This window comes from Odocoileus virginianus, chromosome 12, assembly GCF_023699985.2.
Source record: "Odocoileus virginianus isolate 20LAN1187 ecotype Illinois chromosome 12, Ovbor_1.2, whole genome shotgun sequence".
Taxonomy (NCBI): domain Eukaryota; kingdom Metazoa; phylum Chordata; class Mammalia; order Artiodactyla; family Cervidae; genus Odocoileus; species Odocoileus virginianus.
The window spans coordinates 1,551,476-1,569,434 of NC_069685.1; the positions used below are offsets into that span (position 1 = coordinate 1,551,476).

Consider the following 17,959-nt stretch of genomic DNA (forward strand, 5'->3'; position numbering starts at 1 on the left):
AAAGTAACAAATAAAACAATGGTGATAATTATTTGTGACAATGGGAGCTTGTTAAAAATATAAGAAGAAATGGAGTAGCCATCATGGACAACAAAAGAGTCTGAAATGCAGTACTTGGATGCAATCTCAAAAGGACAGAATAATCTATGTTATTTTCCAAGGCAAACCATTCAATATCACAATAAACCAAGGCTATGCCCTAATCTATGCTGAAGAAGCTGAAGTTGAATGGTTCTATAAAGACCTACAAGACCTTCTAGAACTAACACCCAAAAAAGATGTCCTTTTCATTATAGGGGACTGGAATGCAAATGTAGGAAGTCAAGAGATACCTGGAGTAACAGGCAAATATGGCCTTGGAGTACAGAATGAAGCAGGGCAAAGGACAACAAAAGTTTTGCCAAAAGAATGCACTGGTCGTAGCAAACACCCTCTTCCAACAACACAAGAGAAGACTCTACACATGGACATCACCAGATGGCCAACACCGAAATCAGATTGATTATATTCTGTGCAGCCAAAGATGGAGAAGCTCTACACAGTCAGCAAAAGCAAGACCAGGAGCAGACTTTGGCTCAGATCATGAACTTCTTATTGCCAAATTCAGACTTAAATTGAAGAAAGTAGGGAAAACCACTAGCCCATTCAGGTATGACCTAACTGAAATCCCTTATGATTACACAGTGGAACTGGCAAATAGATTCAAGGGTTAGATATGATAGAAAGATTGCCTGAATAACTATGGATGGAGGTTTGTGACATTGCCCAAGAGGCAGTGATCAAGATCATCCCCAAGAAAAATAAATGCAAAAAGGCAAAATGGTTGTTTGAGGAGACGTTACAAATAGCTGAGAAAAGAAAAGAAGTGAAAGGCAAAGGAGAAAAGGAAAGATATACCCATTTGAATGCAGAGTTCCAAAGAATAGCAAGGAGAGATAAGAAAGCTTTCCTCAGTGATCAATGCAAAGAAATAGAGGAAAACAATAGAATAGGAAAGATTAGAGGTCTCTTCAAGAAAATTAGAGACACAAAGGGAACATTTCAGGCAAAGATGAGCACAATAAATGACAGAAATGGTATGGACCTAACAGAAGCAGGAGACATTAAGAAGATGTAGCAAGTATACACAGAAGAACTGTACAAAAATGATCTTCATGACCCAGATAACCACGATGGTGTGATGACTCACCTAGAGCCAGACATCCTGGAATGTGAAGTCAAGTGGGCCTTCAGAAGCATCACTACGAATAAAACTTGTGAATGTGATGGAATTCCAGTTGAGCTATTTCAAATCCTAAAAGATGATGCTGTGAAAGTGTTTCACTCAATATGCCGGTAAATTTGGAAAACTTAGCAGTGGCCACAGGACAGGAGAAGGTCAGTTTTCATTCCAATCCCAAAGAAAGGCAATGCCAAAGAAAGCTCAAACTACTGCACTGCTGCACTCATCTCACATGCTAGCAAAGTAATGCTCAAAATTTTCCAAGCCAGCCTTCAAAGTACATCAACCCAAATCTTCCAGATGTTCAAGCTGGTTTTAGAAAAGGCAGAGGAACCAGAGATCAAGTTGCCAACATCCATTGGATCATAGAAAAAGCAAGAGAGTTCAAGAAAAACATCTACTTCTGCTTTATTGATTACACCAAAACCTTTGACTGTGTATATCACAACAAACTGGAAAATTCTTCAAGAGATGGGAATATTATACCACTTTACCTGCCTCCTGAGAAATCTGTATGCAGGTTAAGAAGTAACAGTTAGAACTGGACATGGAATAACAGACTGGCTCCAAATTTGGAAGGAATATGTCAAGGCCATTGTCACCCTGCTTATTTAACTTCTATGCAGAGTACGTCATGAGAAATGCCAGACTGCATGAAGCACAAGCTGGAATCATGATTGCTGGGAAAAATATCAATATCCTCAGATACACTTATGACACCTCCCTTATGAGAGAAAATGAAGAGGAACTAAAGAGCCTCTTGATGCAAATGAAAGAAGAGAGAGAAAAAGTTGGCTTAAAACTTAGCATTCAAAAAACTAAGATGATGCCATCCGGTCCCATCACTTCATGGCAAATAGATGGGGAAACAATGGCAAAATCTGCTACAAAATCACTGCAGATGGTGACTGCAGCCATGAAATTAAAATATGCTTGGTCCTTGGAAGAAAAGCTATGACCAACCTAGACAGCATCTTAAAAAGCAGAGACCTTACTTTGCCAACAAATGTCCATCTAGTCAAAGCTATGGTTTTCCCAGTAGTCACGTATGGATGTGAGAGTTGGACTGAAAAGAAAGCTGAGTGCCAAAGAATTGATGCTTTTGAACTGTAGTGTTGGAGAAGACTCTTGAGAGTTCCTTGGACTGCAGGCAGATCAAGCCAAGCAATCCTAAAGGAAATAAGTCCTGAAAATTCTTTGGAAGGACTGATGCTGAAGCTGAATCTCCAATACTTTGCCACCTGATGTGAAGAACTGACTCACTGGAAAAGACCCTGATGCTGGGAATGATTGAAGGCAGGAGGAGAAGGGGACAACAGAGGATGAGAAGGTTGGATGGATGGTATCACTGACTTATGAACATGTTGAGCAAGTTCCAGGAGTTTTGATGGACAGGGAAGGTTGGCATGCTCCAGTCCTTGGGGTCACAGAGAGTCGGACACAGCTGAGCAACTGAAATGAACTGAACTGAGCTGAAGATCACTCCACAGAGGTACTAAATCAGACCCTGCATTTTAACCAGATTTTCTGTGATTCCTGGGCAAAACGAAATGCTAGAGAAGCACTTTTTGAGTGTCGCTAGTTGTCTGCCAGCACTCAGAAAGAAATAGGCAGACTGAGAGCGCCGTTCAGTGTCCCTAACTATGTGCCTAGTAAATACACATGATGGAAGGTTTAAATAACTAGGAAGCTTTTATTTACTTAGAATAGTGAAAAATCTTGAAACAAAAAGTGCAAATTTTATTTTTTAAGAAGAATGAGTCTTTTATATAACTCCAAAATATTTTATTTAGGTAAGCCATCTTTTTGGTAGGATGTCTGGCTTTAGGGATGATGATGAAGACTCAGACATTTATGCTTCATGTGTATGAATCTGGATTCAATTTCAGGCATCAAGACCAACTTCTTAACACTATTAAGTCTTATACAGACTTCTTTGTCTCTTTGATGTTAAAAGACAGTCAGCGTCCCTTTGGGCTTCCCATTTGGCACTAGTAGTAAAGAACCCACTTTTCAATGCAGGGGAAGTAAGAGACAGTGGTTCGATCCCTGGGTGGGAGAAGAGGACCTGGAGAAGGGCATGACAACCCATGCCAGTGTTCTTGCCTGGAGAATCCCATGGACAGAGGAGCCTGGCGGGCTACAGTCCATGGGGTCATGAAGAGTCGGACACGACTAAAGCAAATTAGCACGCACACAGGCAAGCAGCCCTTTACTTCTGCGAACTGCCATTTCCTTGACGGTAGGGCCGTGGTGAAAGAAGATGGTGAAAGAAGACAGAGTTTGATGGAGAATTATTTTTTAATTAAAATTTTAATTGAAGAACAACAATTTTACAATATTGTTATGGTTTCTGCCATACATCAACATGAATCACATATATAACCTGTAGCTGATTCATGTTGATGAGAGAATTCTAATAAAGGTTTTTTTCATATGTGGAACTGATTACCCACCTTGAACTAATTTCTATTTTCTTTCTTTCTAGATTTGCAAATATACAAACCCCTTATCTCATGTCAGTTTTGTATAAGTGAACTAAACTAAGTACACAATTTTATATCATAAACCTTTGATCAAAGCCTGAAGCAATATATAGCTTTCAGGACTGAAGTTTAATTTTATGAATTAACTAATTTTATTAAATAGCTTTCATAGCTAAAATTCATATATATTTAGGCTCGAATTTAATAAAAGTGATTTGAAATGGATTTTGTCATTTTCTAAATTATTAATTTTTAAAATTAAAATATGGTTGATTTGCAATGTTGTGTTAATTTCAGGTGTAAATCATGGTGAATCAGATATATATATACTTTTTCAGATTCATTTCCCTTACAGGTTATTACAAAATATTGAGTAAGACTCCTATAATTTTTAATGTAGTTTCCTTCTTTCCTTTTTGGTGTTGTAGAAGAAATATCTGAAGAAAAAACTTTAAATATCTCAGAATTTCCAAGGCATTTGTCAATTCTTTATTATTTCATGATTAGTTTATCTTCTCATAAATTTGCTACGTTTCCTAAAGTTATTATATTTTGATATCTGATAGTACAAAGGGATTGATTAATCTACTTTTGGGCTCAAATAAACAAGGAGGCTGCTTTTCGTTATGCAAATGTATATTTCTGACTTAAAAAATAATAATTTGCTTACTAGTTGTAAATTCATTCACAGTGGTTTATAGAGCTTTCCTTTATTAAGTAGCCTAAACTTCTGGCTATAAAAGAGCATTTCTGGAATTAGGGTAATGTTTTTGAAGCTCCTGAAAATACAAACAAATGTCTTATTTTTTATTAGTCATTGCCTAATAAATGTTGAGTTAATCTATATATTTTGTAGATACTCAAGCAATGCCATCTTCAGAGAAGGTACTTTACCACTTTATCAAAATATAATGAATGAGTTTCTATAATAGCATTATATTCTCTTGACTCAATTGCACCTCACTTTATAAAATTATAAAATAGCACATGGCTTAATTGCTACTACCTCTTCTTCCACCTGTCAGTGAAGATTTGCTTATCTCAGGCATCTGCTGTACATGTCAGCATTCTTTTTCACTCATTTGCAAGTTAACCGTGGTTGCTGAATTCTCTTCCCTTAAGTTTCATTCAGTTGTTACTCAGTTATGTCTGACTCTCTGTGACCCCATGACCTACAGTAGTCCCTGCTTCCCTCTCCATCACCACACCCTTAAGAACCACCCCCACCCCGATAAATCTGAGGTCTTTTCACCTGAAGAAATGACTCCTCTCCCTTTCCTCTAAATCATCGGAGTGAGAAAAGCAGATCCCATCCTTTCACAGGTGGCTCACATTACACTGAAACAGGTCCAGTATGTTCAGGTACACTTATTTTCTGAAATATCTCTATAGCTATAAGGACCACATTTCCATATTTTTAGCAGTACTTTTTTCTAATTAGCTTTGTTTGCATTGCTTTTTGCTCTTAAATAATTTGTATTTTAATTGAAATTTTCTTTTTTAGCTGTGTTTTGGGGTGACATTGCCTTAGATGATGAAGATTTAAATATCTTTCAAATTGATAGGACAATTGACCTTACACAGAACCCCTTTGGAAGATTTGGACATACCACAGGTACGTTTGATTATTTGACTTGGTTTGCATTTATTTAGAAGAAAATATACTCTTGAAATGCTAAAATACAATTTAGATCATTTTGAATGTTCTGGTGATCAAATTTTATTTCCTTGATACAGATTAGTCTATTTATAAATTTAAGTTTTATTCATAAATTCATAATTTTAACTTTATTATGTAATGTAGTTAAGAATGATGTTATAGTGTTCACCATGTACAAGGCCTGGCTTAAGTACTTTGCAGGTGTTAACTCTTTGAATCCTCATAATGACCCCATTATGAGTAGCTGCTGATGTTATTGTGGTTTACCTGGAGATCTATAAGGTTATGTGCTTTTCTTGGGGGCTTCCCCTGTGGTTCAGTGGTAAAGACTCTGCCTGCAGTGCAGGAGATCGGGGTTCAATCCCTGGGTCAAGAAGATCCCCTGGAGGAAGGCATAGCAACCCATTCCAGTATTCTAGTCTGGAGAATCCCTAGGACAGAGGGGCCTGGTGGCCTACAGCCCATAGGGTCGCAAAGAGTCAGATGATGGAAGAGACTGAGCGTGCATGTATAGTTTTCTTGTTGTCACACCGCCAGGAAATGACTGAGTCAGGACCAAGGTTCACTCCTGAGGAAGGTTAAATTTCATACTCTCGAACATTATATTCAATTGCCTCCCATTTGAATATAGAGATGCAGAAGGTAAATTATTCTTGAGTGATTATACACAAACATATTTAGAAAAAATTATATATCCATTTTTATAACTCTTATGAAAACCTGGAAGACAGTTTCAATTTTAGCTGTTTGCACATGTTTGAATTATGCCTATATATGACTTGTAATATTTCAAAGATATTCGGGTTTTCATATTAAAATAATTTAATTAAAATTTGAAAATTATTTATATAATCTTGATACAATTTTTATTCTGTATTTTGGAGAAAATTGAAAGGTTAAAAGTATAAAATTTCTTTTTGTAGTTATAGCTAAAGCATTTATTCAGTCATGCTTTTTGATTTCATTGATCTCTCCTTCTGCTCATGTTATTTTTATTTCCTTCTTGTATTCCATGGGAAATATATAGTCCCTTTGTGGTATCTAGCAGACAAATATATTTTAGTCTTAAGACTCTTTACTGTGAATTAACAAATCTCTTTTCCCAATTTTCTTTCCCACAAGTTTTTATTATGACAAGCTTCCAAAATACAGTGAAATTGATAGGATGACGCAGTCAACACCCATACACCTCAAAGATGCAACAACTGTTCAGCTTACCATATTTGCCCTGTGTATGTGTGTGTGTGTGTGTGTGCATGCATAAGTATGTATAAAGTATTTTGAAGTTAATTGCAGATAACATAGGGCTTCTCAGGCAGCACCAGAGGTAGAGTCCATTTGCCAATGCAGGAGCCCCAGGAGATGCAGATTCAATCCCTGAATCAGGAAGATCTCCCGGAGTGGAAATGGCAAGTGTTCTTGCCTGGAAAATTCCATAGACTGAGGAGCCTGGTGGGGTACAGTCCATAGGGCTGCAAAGAGTAGGACATGACTGAGTAACTGACCACATATGGGCACATGCACACAAATTAGCTTTTCAATGTTAAGTAGGTTAGCATGCCCTTTTAAGAATAAAGACATTATTGTACATAATCAAAATGCAAATGTTACATATGAGAAATTTATGTAAGGTAATAAAACTTAAGAAATGTATTTAAAAGAATATGGTACTTAAAAATAATAAGCTTTAGTCTTTGTTATATGTAGTGAGGCTTTTCTGAAACACACACCAAGTATATGAGGAAGCTGCTTCGCAGCGTAGTCACAGAGAGTCCGTTCCTATAGGGTGTGTTTATTGACAGACTGCAAACACTACCTCACACTTAACACCGTCACTGTCCGGCAACAGTGGATTTCAAAAAAGACAGCAATGAGACAACTCAGCAGAATCTTACATTTGTCACATTACACTCTCAATTTTCATTAAAACTTTTGTTAGATTTATGCTTTATTAAAGTGATTTCTTTAGCCCATTTTCCTCTCTTTGTACTAAAGGTGTTCATTTTCTGTGATTTAGAAAGTAATTAGCCTCCAATTAATAAAAATAAATGGAAAAAAATAAAATAAAATGAAGATGAAAAAAAGAAAAAAGAAAATTAATACTATTGGGTTGGCCAGAAAGTTTGTTCATGTTTTTCAGGGGTTCAGATTTTTCGATTTTATATATTGATCAACCCAACATATAATTTTGTAATTTCATTTATAGTTAAGCTCTGAAATGCTAATATTTGGAAGTAAATTATTATTTATAGAAAATCATAAAACAAAATCATGCTGTCATAAAGACATATTCTAAATATATATGTGAAAAGTACATGTTTCAAAGTAATTTGCACTATTCAGCTGAAGTTCCAACATCATAAAAGAATTCTATAGTTTGTTTATACTCTCTTTTTCCTTTCTTGTTAGTTTGTGCTGCATTGACTATATTTCTTATTTGAAAATATATTGTATTTTTCATAAATATTTTGTATAATTTCATTTTAGAATTTTTTAAATATGAGAAATAAATACATATTATGAATTTTATTATTTCAATGAACTATCTATGCATAATTTTATTTATATTGCTATAAAAATTTTCAAACTTGTTAAAATATTAAAACATTATTGACTTTGATAATCTTGAAACGCTTTTTCTCATCTATAATATTCTTATGCTTATCATTTACCTTAATATTAACTAAGACATTTATTTTTTCTTCATAATTAGCCTCCTTCTATATCTATGTGTTTCAGGCCTATCTAATATACCATATAATTGTTATGCAATGATCATTTCAAATACATTTTTATCATCCTTTAAAAATGTTTGCTATAACTGCTTAGGAATGAATACACTTAAGTATTACCTCATCTTTCTAAAATGTTCAATGAAAAATATTTCAAAATTTTTTCTCAAGGAGCATAGCAAGAATGTGACTATGTAATTCAAACAATTAAGCAGACTATTATTCAATGAACAAGCATTCTAACTTCTCTGCCTTATATGGACTTAATTGATATTTTCTAAAAGATGCTTATATGTTAACAATATTTATTACTTTTTATTGGCTTCAATCTAGGTAATTATGTTTTAGAATTAATTTCAAAGGGAAAGGAGATATTGAAAGGAAACAGTTCAAAGTGCAAGAACATGTTGTTTGCATGAATTTCTGGTACTCTTTCATTGTTTCAGCCCACAGGCTCATGAATCACTTGTTCTGATATCATTAGTGATCATATTAGTCGTTTGCTCAGTGATAACTCTTTGTATTTGTCCATCAGAATTCAAGGAGAAGGCAAACTAGGTGATAAAATTAAGAGAACATTTTGGGAAAAAAAAATAAGAGAGCATTTTGTTTAAGACCTGTAATGAGGATCAGAAGACTTGGATTTTCATCAAATGTTCTGCTTTGTGATTATGACTTTGTTCTTAAAGCTGCAAGAAAATATATTTTCTTATCCCTAACCCCCTCCTCTACATTGTGAGCTATAAAATCTTTATATCTTTTTTATAAAGATTGCAAATTGCACCAACATAATAAAATGTATTTTGCAGCTGGGCATCCTTTCAGATTCTCACTTTGTGACTTTTTAAAAAGCTATGTTATTGGTTTTTGTAAATTATAGAAACTAATTTTCAAATTTTATTTGAATGCATTATATTCATTACATATGCTATTAAAAATGTCTCAAACTTGATCCAAGGTTTGGAGCAAAATTTACACTATACACTTGCTTTTTTTCTTTTTCTAGTTTCATTGAGAAAAAATTGATGTACCTCATGCTCTTTTAGTGTTTTTATTTTCATCTGCTGGTTTGCCATCTGAAAGTATTTAGTTTGCATTGGGAAAATAGCTGGAATTCAATCAACACGGCAGAACAATTTGGGTCTCTTCCTATATAATACTATGTGTTGTAAAGTTCACAGTGGGAAAAAAAAAAGTCTCAAATTGTCAATAGATGACTCAATTGCTATGATGTCCAAATAAATTGATTTAGATAGCTCTCTGATTTTCTCCTACCTCTTTAGTTTTAGTTGCAATTTTTTTTAATTGATGGATAATTGCTTTACAGTATTTCATTGGTTTCTACCAAACATATTGTAGAATTTTTACCCCCTTCCAAGATTAATGGATATTATTACTTTAATGCAATTATATAAGACCACATAAAAAGAGATGTCCAAGGAGAAATCAATGTAACATGTTACTATTGCTTATTTACAAGAACTTTAATTTACAGTGAATTTAACTTAACTATTTTCCTTTACTCTTTAAGGTGGATTTGGAGACCGTGGTATGTCAAAGAAACGAGGGGCCCTCTACCAACTTATAGACAGAATAAGAAGAATTGGCTCTGGTAAATCAATGTTCAAAGTTGTAGACTTGAGTTGCTGTATAGTGAATATTATACTCATAGCAGTTCAGTTTGCCGTTAAGATTCAAAGGATGGAAAGATGTATACTGAGAGAGTCCTTTATTACTTTATATTAGTTGATATGTGATGGGAGATTTTGGAACTTAGTTGGGGACATTTAAAATATTTTAATTTATTTCCAGCTTCTCCTTAATAAAAAAATGCATTAGGTGTTTATTTTACTGTTGATATTTATTTCCATAAAAATTGGTATCACAGTAAGGTGTTTTATCAAGCGTGGAGCTACATCAGTTTTCGTCAAATGAAAAAATATGAATACTTATTTTGAAACCAAATCCACTTAAAGTAAATTGGTAAACTGATAAATTAGATTAAAAAAACAATTAAAATATTTTTAACTCTTCCAAAACTATGCATAGGAAAAGATTGAGAGAAACTGCTTTCTAGATTAATGATTAGTTAATATTTAAAATGTTGAATTTATTAGTCACTATTTGTGGATTTTAGAGTTTCTTTTTAAAGTCTCCTGTTCAAAGTTCATATCCTAACTTCCCTTCAGTTGATTGATACTAATTAATTATGCCAAGAATTAATTTTTCCAAAGCTAAGATGCTTTGCTCTAGGATATTAAAAAATTAGATATGTTAGGGACACAGATATCAGGGGCAAACATTCAATGTTCATTGTGTTTGAAGTGTATGGAAGCTGTAAGCCATTTGTGTCAACAATGATATATCAAGAAGGAAAGTAAATACGAAAGTGTAGGAAAAATAGCACCATAACAAAAAATTGTGAAAGGCTACCGAGAAAAGTTAGTGACTGCAGACCTGAAAGCTACTCCATAGCAGACCGCGTTTTACGTTGGCCTGCTCACCTTGTATACTGATCTCTAAATCATGCTGTTGTCTGGATACGAATCCCTAGGAAATTGGAATAGATGTAGCCCATTGTCCCAGAATCTGAGACCGTATCTGTATTATCCTTATTTCATTTACTATCTCTATTGTGTAATATTCACACTTTTTATCTGTACTACAGAATATCAATTCTGATTTAAAGGATTAGAGATTTCACAGGAGTAAGAAAGGTTTTGGACAAAGTAAGACTTTTTAAAAATGTCTTTTTAATTCTATTGGTGAATTTCTTAGTTATCTAGTAAAGTAGAATACATAAAAGAATTTTTCTGTGCCTTACAAAGTCTATTAGACTTCTGTCCACTGTCAGCTATTGTATTGAAAGTCATCAAAATTTGCTTATAGAGAGAGCATTAGGAAATAGTATTTTTTTTAGCTACTTAAAAACTTTAACACTTTACTCAAGTATGTAATAGAAATGAAGTTTTTCTTTAATACATTTTGATTTCAGGCATATTTATATAAATATGTAAATAAGACATTTTAACTTGTCCTTTAAGAGGTAAATGATTCTCTGACCAAGGACTTCTGTTTCACAGAATGTTTTAAATGTCACTGCAGGCTTGGAGCAAAACAACACAGTTAAGGAAAAATTACCACTGAAATTCTCAGGGCAAAGTGAGAAAAATAGAGTTCCCAGGGCTGCTACATCAAGAACTGAAAGAGTGTGGCCTGGAGGTGTTATTCCTTATGTCATAGGAGGCAACTTCACTGGTAAGATATTCCCAGAGGGTCTATTTTGATAATGGAATAATGATTATTATATAGACTAAGTATATATATTTTATAGAATACTAATACATAAAATATAGTATTAAATATAAGAAAGATTCCATTCACCTCAGTTGTCAGCATATCTTGAAATTTAAAAACATATATATATATTCTTGAGTTCTAAGAATCTAAAGAACTATTCTGGTTTGGTTATAGTGGTGGCATCTGTCTGCACAGCCAGGCTCGGGGCAGAGGAGCCACATGCAGACTTCTCTCTGGAACAGGCACTGTTTTGTTAATGTCATGCCATTTTTCCAGGCAGCCAGCGAGCCATGTTCAAGCAGGCCATGAGGCACTGGGAAAAACACACATGTGTGACTTTCATTGAAAGAGGGGATGAAGAGAGTTACATTGTATTCACGTATAGGCCTTGTGGGTAAGTAGAACCAGGGAATGAGTTAAGTAAATATAGAAGGGAAACAAGTCCATAGATAAGATTCACTTTTCAAATATTTGCTTAGTCTTCTGCCCATTAAAAGTGTGAATAAATGAATACTATATTTTAAAGAAATGTATTCTTTGATCACAGACCTCTTCATCCTCCACCACCGCAGCTGCCCATCCTTCTGTTCCAAATATATGATAGCACTGCCCACTGACCTGAGTTAGAAACCTCAGCTTTGTCTTCAGTGATTTTCAGTTTTCAACACATTGTTTCTGTTGATATCCACTATGTCTTTTTGTTTCCACTTTTATTCCATGTCAGTCCTCCTGTCTGTTCAAGACTTTGTCCTCTCACACCTGCTCTATTTCAACTGCTCTCCTGTCTTAACTCATCAATTCACTGCCATTAGAATTATCTTCAAAAAATACTAATTAGAGCAAAATGCCACAATTTTTGAGATTCCTCAGTGTTTATAACAACCTACAGTGGTGTTTTCTAGATTTGCTTCTTACAGGATAATAACAATACTCTCTTCAAAACAACTATCCTGTACGTTGTGAAAATACTGTGTTAAATTTCAGTAAGTATTCCTACAAGTAGTGTGCCAAACCTGCTAATATTCAGCCAATTTAAAGGAATAGAGAATACAGCGTCCCCTAAACTTATTTTAAAATGGGAACAGTTATCTCATGCTTCTAATAGTGAAGAATGTGATCAGTATCCCAGAACACATTTTGGGAAATGCCAGCCTGAGAATAAAATCTAGCTTCTTGGATATAACATTTACCACAGCTTGCATTTACTGCTTCTTCTGCCACGACGCCTCTTCACAAATCCCATAATCTAGCCAAGTTACAGTAATAGCAGTCCTCCGAGCAATTCAGTATAGTGTAAGAAAAACTTTTCATTGTGAAAATCTTGTGAAAAGTGAAAGTGAAGTCACTCAGTCGAGTCCGACTCTCTGCGACCCCACAGACCGCAGCCCACCAGGCTCCTCCGTCCATGGGATTTTCCAGGCAAGAGGACTGGAGTGGGGTGCATTTCCTTCCCCAGAGGATCGAACCTGGGTCTCCTGCACTGCAGGCAGACGCTTTTACCATCTGAGCCGCCACGGCAACCCTTTCCCCCTGTATTTCCAGTTAATTGGAACTTATATTTAAATATTTGAGTATTTAAATTGTCTCCATTTATGTTTGTTTGCTGAGATTAGTTGATAGGGCACATTGTCTACTTTACACTACATCACATCAAAAGGCATGTGTTCCTGTACCTACCACTTTAGTGATGCTAATATTTATCAGTGGATTCAAGTGGTGACAGCCACGTCCCTCAATTTTAAGTCCCCATCACTGGAAAATAGTCATTTTCTCATGTTGTTGTTTTCTTTTATTCTTTCTACATTTAGCTGAAATTCTCTTATAAAGAGGAATTACCTCGAATCAGCTATAGCTATTTGATACCTTCTATTATTTTTCATATGGGGAATTTAAATAAAAAGCTTAAATCCTTTGGAGGAAATAATTCTTGCCCTAATGTCACATATTCTGAGGGTGGGAAATGTGTATATTTCCCTAGGTGTTGGGGGCACTACATCATCTGGCTTTGTCCCATCTATTTTCCTAGAACATTTAAATTAACTTCAAAAGTAATGAGTTTTAATTTGGGTTCTATTAATTGACATTAAGGAAAAAGATACATTTTTTTTCTATTTATTTTGGATAGTGCCATAATTTTTTACCTATGAATTATTTACACAGTGTTTTCTTCTAAGTTACTTTATTTATTCTTGATAAGTTTTGATTACATTTGTAGTCTCTTCTAATTCTTTATATATGATGGTTTAGTCGCTAAGCCATGTCCAACTCTTGCAACCCCATGGACTGTAGCCTGCCAGGCTCCTCTCTCCATGGGGATTCTCCAGGCAAGAATACTGGAGTGGGTGGCTATTTCCTTCTCCAGTGAATCTTCCTGACCTAGGAATTGATCCCGGGTCCCCTGCATTGCAGACAGATTCTTTACTGACTGAGCTACAGAGAATAAAGGTCTAAATCTAGACTATCCTTCCTTCCTTCTGGTTATCTAAGAGGAGTGGATATAGCTCAGGTTATATATTTCTAAATATACAACATATTCAGACCAGTACATCTTTTCTTTACCCACCCTTCAATTTTGTAAAATAAATACATCCAAACTACCACTTAATTGTTTTATTGCTCAATTTCTGTTTGTAACAAATTCATATATATATTCATTTTGTTTTACTAGTTTGGTTCTTTTCAAAGTTTTCCATTTCACTTGTTTTACCCTGCTAAGCTATTTTATTTCATATATTTCATTCTCACCCATTTTTGAGCTATCCACAGTGGTACTTTGCTCTACAACAGCTGTCATAACTCCATTTCCACCGTTGGCTCAGATGTCTGCCTTCATCAGTGATGAGGGCAGGGAGCTTACCTGTGTCCCTCATGACACCCAGCACACTGCTTTAGGGGTAGGCTACCAGGCAAGTATCAGCAATTTACATGTCAGCTAAAGTTCATTGTGTATAATCCTAAAATAAAACAATGTAAGAATTCAAAGGGATTTTTGAAAAACATGTATTCAAGAATTTAGGGATTTGAAAACTGAAGTTATGACTTTCCCCAGGATACTTAAATCTGTAGTTACATTCCTGAAATTAGACCCTTGAGTTTAGTTGTTACTGTTATAGTAGCAACATTGCATTTTGGTGGTTTGTTTTGGTGTTGATTTTCCAGTCCAAAGTTTGTACCGTATTATTTTTTTTCAGTGATAGGAAGGATGATACTTTTTATTGAACTTGATCAGGGCCTACTAATCATTCTAATCGTTTTGTGACTTCTAAATTTTATTTGAAATTACCATTATTGGCCAAAATTTCATGAAATAGTAATCTTTTGTCATGATGCTGCTGCATTTATAGCTCACAAAAATTAATTTAAATTATCAAAGAGTTTGACAGTTAATATTGCACAATTTAGTGAAAGACATCTAAAATAAGATATATTTTGAGTCAAACACTTAATGCTCTACTGGACTCAGTAATGGGTCTTTTTTCTTATAAGAGATGTGATATATAATATATCACATTTAACAACAGCTAGTATTGTTGGATATGAAGAACCTGTAAGGTGGTGCCATTGATATGAATGGCAACATTTATCTGCTCTGTTTCTAGCTTTAATTTGGAAGGTAAATGCATCTTGTTACTTATTATTATCATCACTTTGACTGAGTTTACCTGTTAAGTCAGACAACTTGTAACTCTTGCAAGTTTTAAAAATAAAAGCTGAAATAATCTCCATACTGGAATGGGTTGCCATTTCCTCCTCTAGGGGATCTTCCCAACCAGTGAAGTTAGGAGTTGAGGAATTATTAAATATCTGTCTGTGCTTGCACTCATTCATGTCTGATTCTGCAACACTTTGGAGTGTAGCCCACTAGGCTCCTCTGTCCATGGGATGTTCAAGGCAAGAATACTGGAATGGGTTGCCATTTCCTCCTCCAGGGGATCATCCTGACCCAGGGCTTGAACCCACATCTCCTGTGTCTTCTGCATTGCAGGCATATTCTTTACCCACTGAGCCATCAGGGAAGTCCATTATTAAATATGGAATCTTCTATATAATTTAGAGCATGAATTTCCTTTAGTATTCTGCTACAGTCAATTTTTATTCAATATATATTTATTGGGTGTCTAATTCCATATCAAGCCTTTGATAGGTGTGGAAATAATAAAATTTTAAAAACAAAAATGTAGAAATCAGAACTTTTTGCTATTTAACTCTATTGCATTTCCTATTTTTAAATTGAATTATGATTATACATTATATTCTGCATATCTGTATGTATATATATTCATATGCAAGTTTCTAGATATATGATATCTTGCTTCATCTACAATGGTCATAGGCTTTAATCTCTATATGGCAAACGTTTTAACCTGAGCAATAAATATTTTTCAGTGAATATCTATTACCTTATTTGGCATTTATCTATTTTGCAATATTACTAATTATAACCAGAAAAAAGTGAGACCATTTTAAAACAGAAGTTGTTTGATTTTATTCTTTGTCAGAGATTTATGTAACTGAATTTTTATTTTCAATTATTATATGCTAATTTTTAATGATTGCCAAAAAGCAATCAGACTTAGAAATAATTTATTTTCTTATTTTCTGGATTTTATGTATTTTAATTGCATTTCTCTTTGGTAATATTGATTATTCAGATTATGATAGTAGTCACTTATCCATCCTTTTTTATTGAATTCTCATTTCATGTCACTTATGCTAACTTTGGGACCTATAAAATTGAGCGTAAGGTGTTTTCTTGGCTTTCCCAGGTATCTTAGAGGTAAAGAATCTGTCCACCAATGCAGGAGCTGCAGAAAACAAGGGTTTGATCCCTGGTTGGGAAGATCCCTTAGAAGAGGAAATTGCAACCCACTCCAGCATTCTTTCCAGGATAATTCCATGGACAGAGGAGCCGGTCAGGCTACAGTCCTGGGTCTCAGAGAGTTGGATACGACTGGAGCGACTGAACAGACACTTAAGGGGTTCTCTATGCTAGGAAGTTATAGTTAGGCAGAGGAAGTGTGAGCCATGATTCTTGTTCTCAAACAGTGAAGACTGGCTAACTTAAACAGAAAACAATAGGAGCAAATTTACTGTTATTTATATAAGGAAATTATTTTTTAAAATTTTGGAAGGAATTTATAGAATTTATAGAATTGGACTAATAGAAAAAGTAAAGAGACAAACTGAAGGAGGAATCTCAGCCAAGAGCATGTTGAATTATTCACCTTGAACATTTCTATGACTTCTAAGGATGCTTGCTCCTAACTACTAGAGTCTTAGCTCTGTCCTGTACTTTGGGGCTCTGTTCTTTCAATGAATATTTATTATTTTTTTACCTTTTATTTTTTCCAGTTGTATTGAGATATGTTAATAATTGACATATAACATATTGTTTTAAGTGTATAAAATGCTTTTAAATTTGTGTATATTGTGAAATGATCATCACAATATTTAATTAACATCTACCATTATATATAGTTACACATTTTGTTGTTGTTGTGATGAGAACTTTTAAGATCCACTCTCTTAGCAACTTTTAAATATATGATATGGTATTGTCAACTTTAGTCACCATGCTGTACTCAGGAATAACTGAAGTATGTACCTCTGACTACTTTTCACCCATTTCACCCACCCTCAGCTCTTGCTTCTGGCAACCAACAATCTATTTTCTGTATCTATTGAGCTCTATTATGTGCCAGGCTCCATTCTAGGAGATGGCATTTTGGCAGTGACCAAAACAGTGAACAAAATAGGTTTTCTGCCCACAAAAAGCTTACATTTTTTGTACGCAGGCAAAAAACCTGTGAACATAAATGAAATATGAAATATATTAATAGACAATAAATTCTAGGACCAAAAGAAAAGTAGTGAAAGTGGGATGGAAAGGTATTTGTATAGAATTTGAAAAAGTGGAGGAAGCAAGCCATACGGATATCTGAGAAACAGAGCTCCTGACACAAGAAATAGACTGTAAAAAGACTCTGAAGTAAGAGTAAATCTGCACGCTCAGGACCCAGCAAGGAAACTTCTTGGCTCAAGTGGAGTGACAGGGATGCTAATAAGAGATGAGATCTAGAGACTAAGAAAACTCTTGAGAACCCCTTGGACAGCAAGGAGATCAAACCAATCAATCCTAAAGGAAATCAATCCTGAATATTCATTGGAGGGACTGATGCTGCAGCTGAAGCTCCAATACTTTGGACACCTGATGGGAAGAACTGACTCATTGGAAAAGACCCTGATGCTGGGAAAGATTGAAGGCAGGAGGAGAAGGAGACGACTGAGGATGAGATTGTTGGATGGCATCACCAACTCAATTAACATGAGTTTGAGCAAGCTCTGGGAGATGGTGAAGGACAGGGAAGCCTGGTATGCTGCATTCCATGGGGTTGCAAAGAGTTGGATACTTCTGCATAACTAAACAACATATATAGTAAGATATTTATGTGTGAAGATTGTGTATTATCTTATAGTTTTTCATATATATATATATATAAGTACTTTAGATTTCCCTCTGAGAAAAATAGAGAGCCTGTATCAGTCAGCTTAGGCAATT

At 34.8% G+C, this 17,959-nt stretch overlaps 1 protein-coding gene across 3 annotated transcripts in view; it reads left to right on the forward strand.

The window, feature by feature from the left end:
* The window catches only part of TLL1 (tolloid like 1), a 336,773-nt gene that overhangs the window by 138,453 nt on the left and 180,361 nt on the right, over window positions 1-17,959 (forward strand). For all 3 annotated transcript variants that reach the window (XM_070474697.1, XM_070474695.1, XM_070474696.1), the window contains exons 2-5: window positions 5,213-5,323; window positions 9,632-9,712; window positions 11,206-11,358; window positions 11,677-11,794. In XM_070474697.1, coding sequence (XP_070330798.1) covers window positions 5,213-5,323; window positions 9,632-9,712; window positions 11,206-11,358; window positions 11,677-11,794 — 463 coding nt within the window. The remainder of the gene's footprint in view (window positions 1-5,212; window positions 5,324-9,631; window positions 9,713-11,205; window positions 11,359-11,676; window positions 11,795-17,959) is intronic.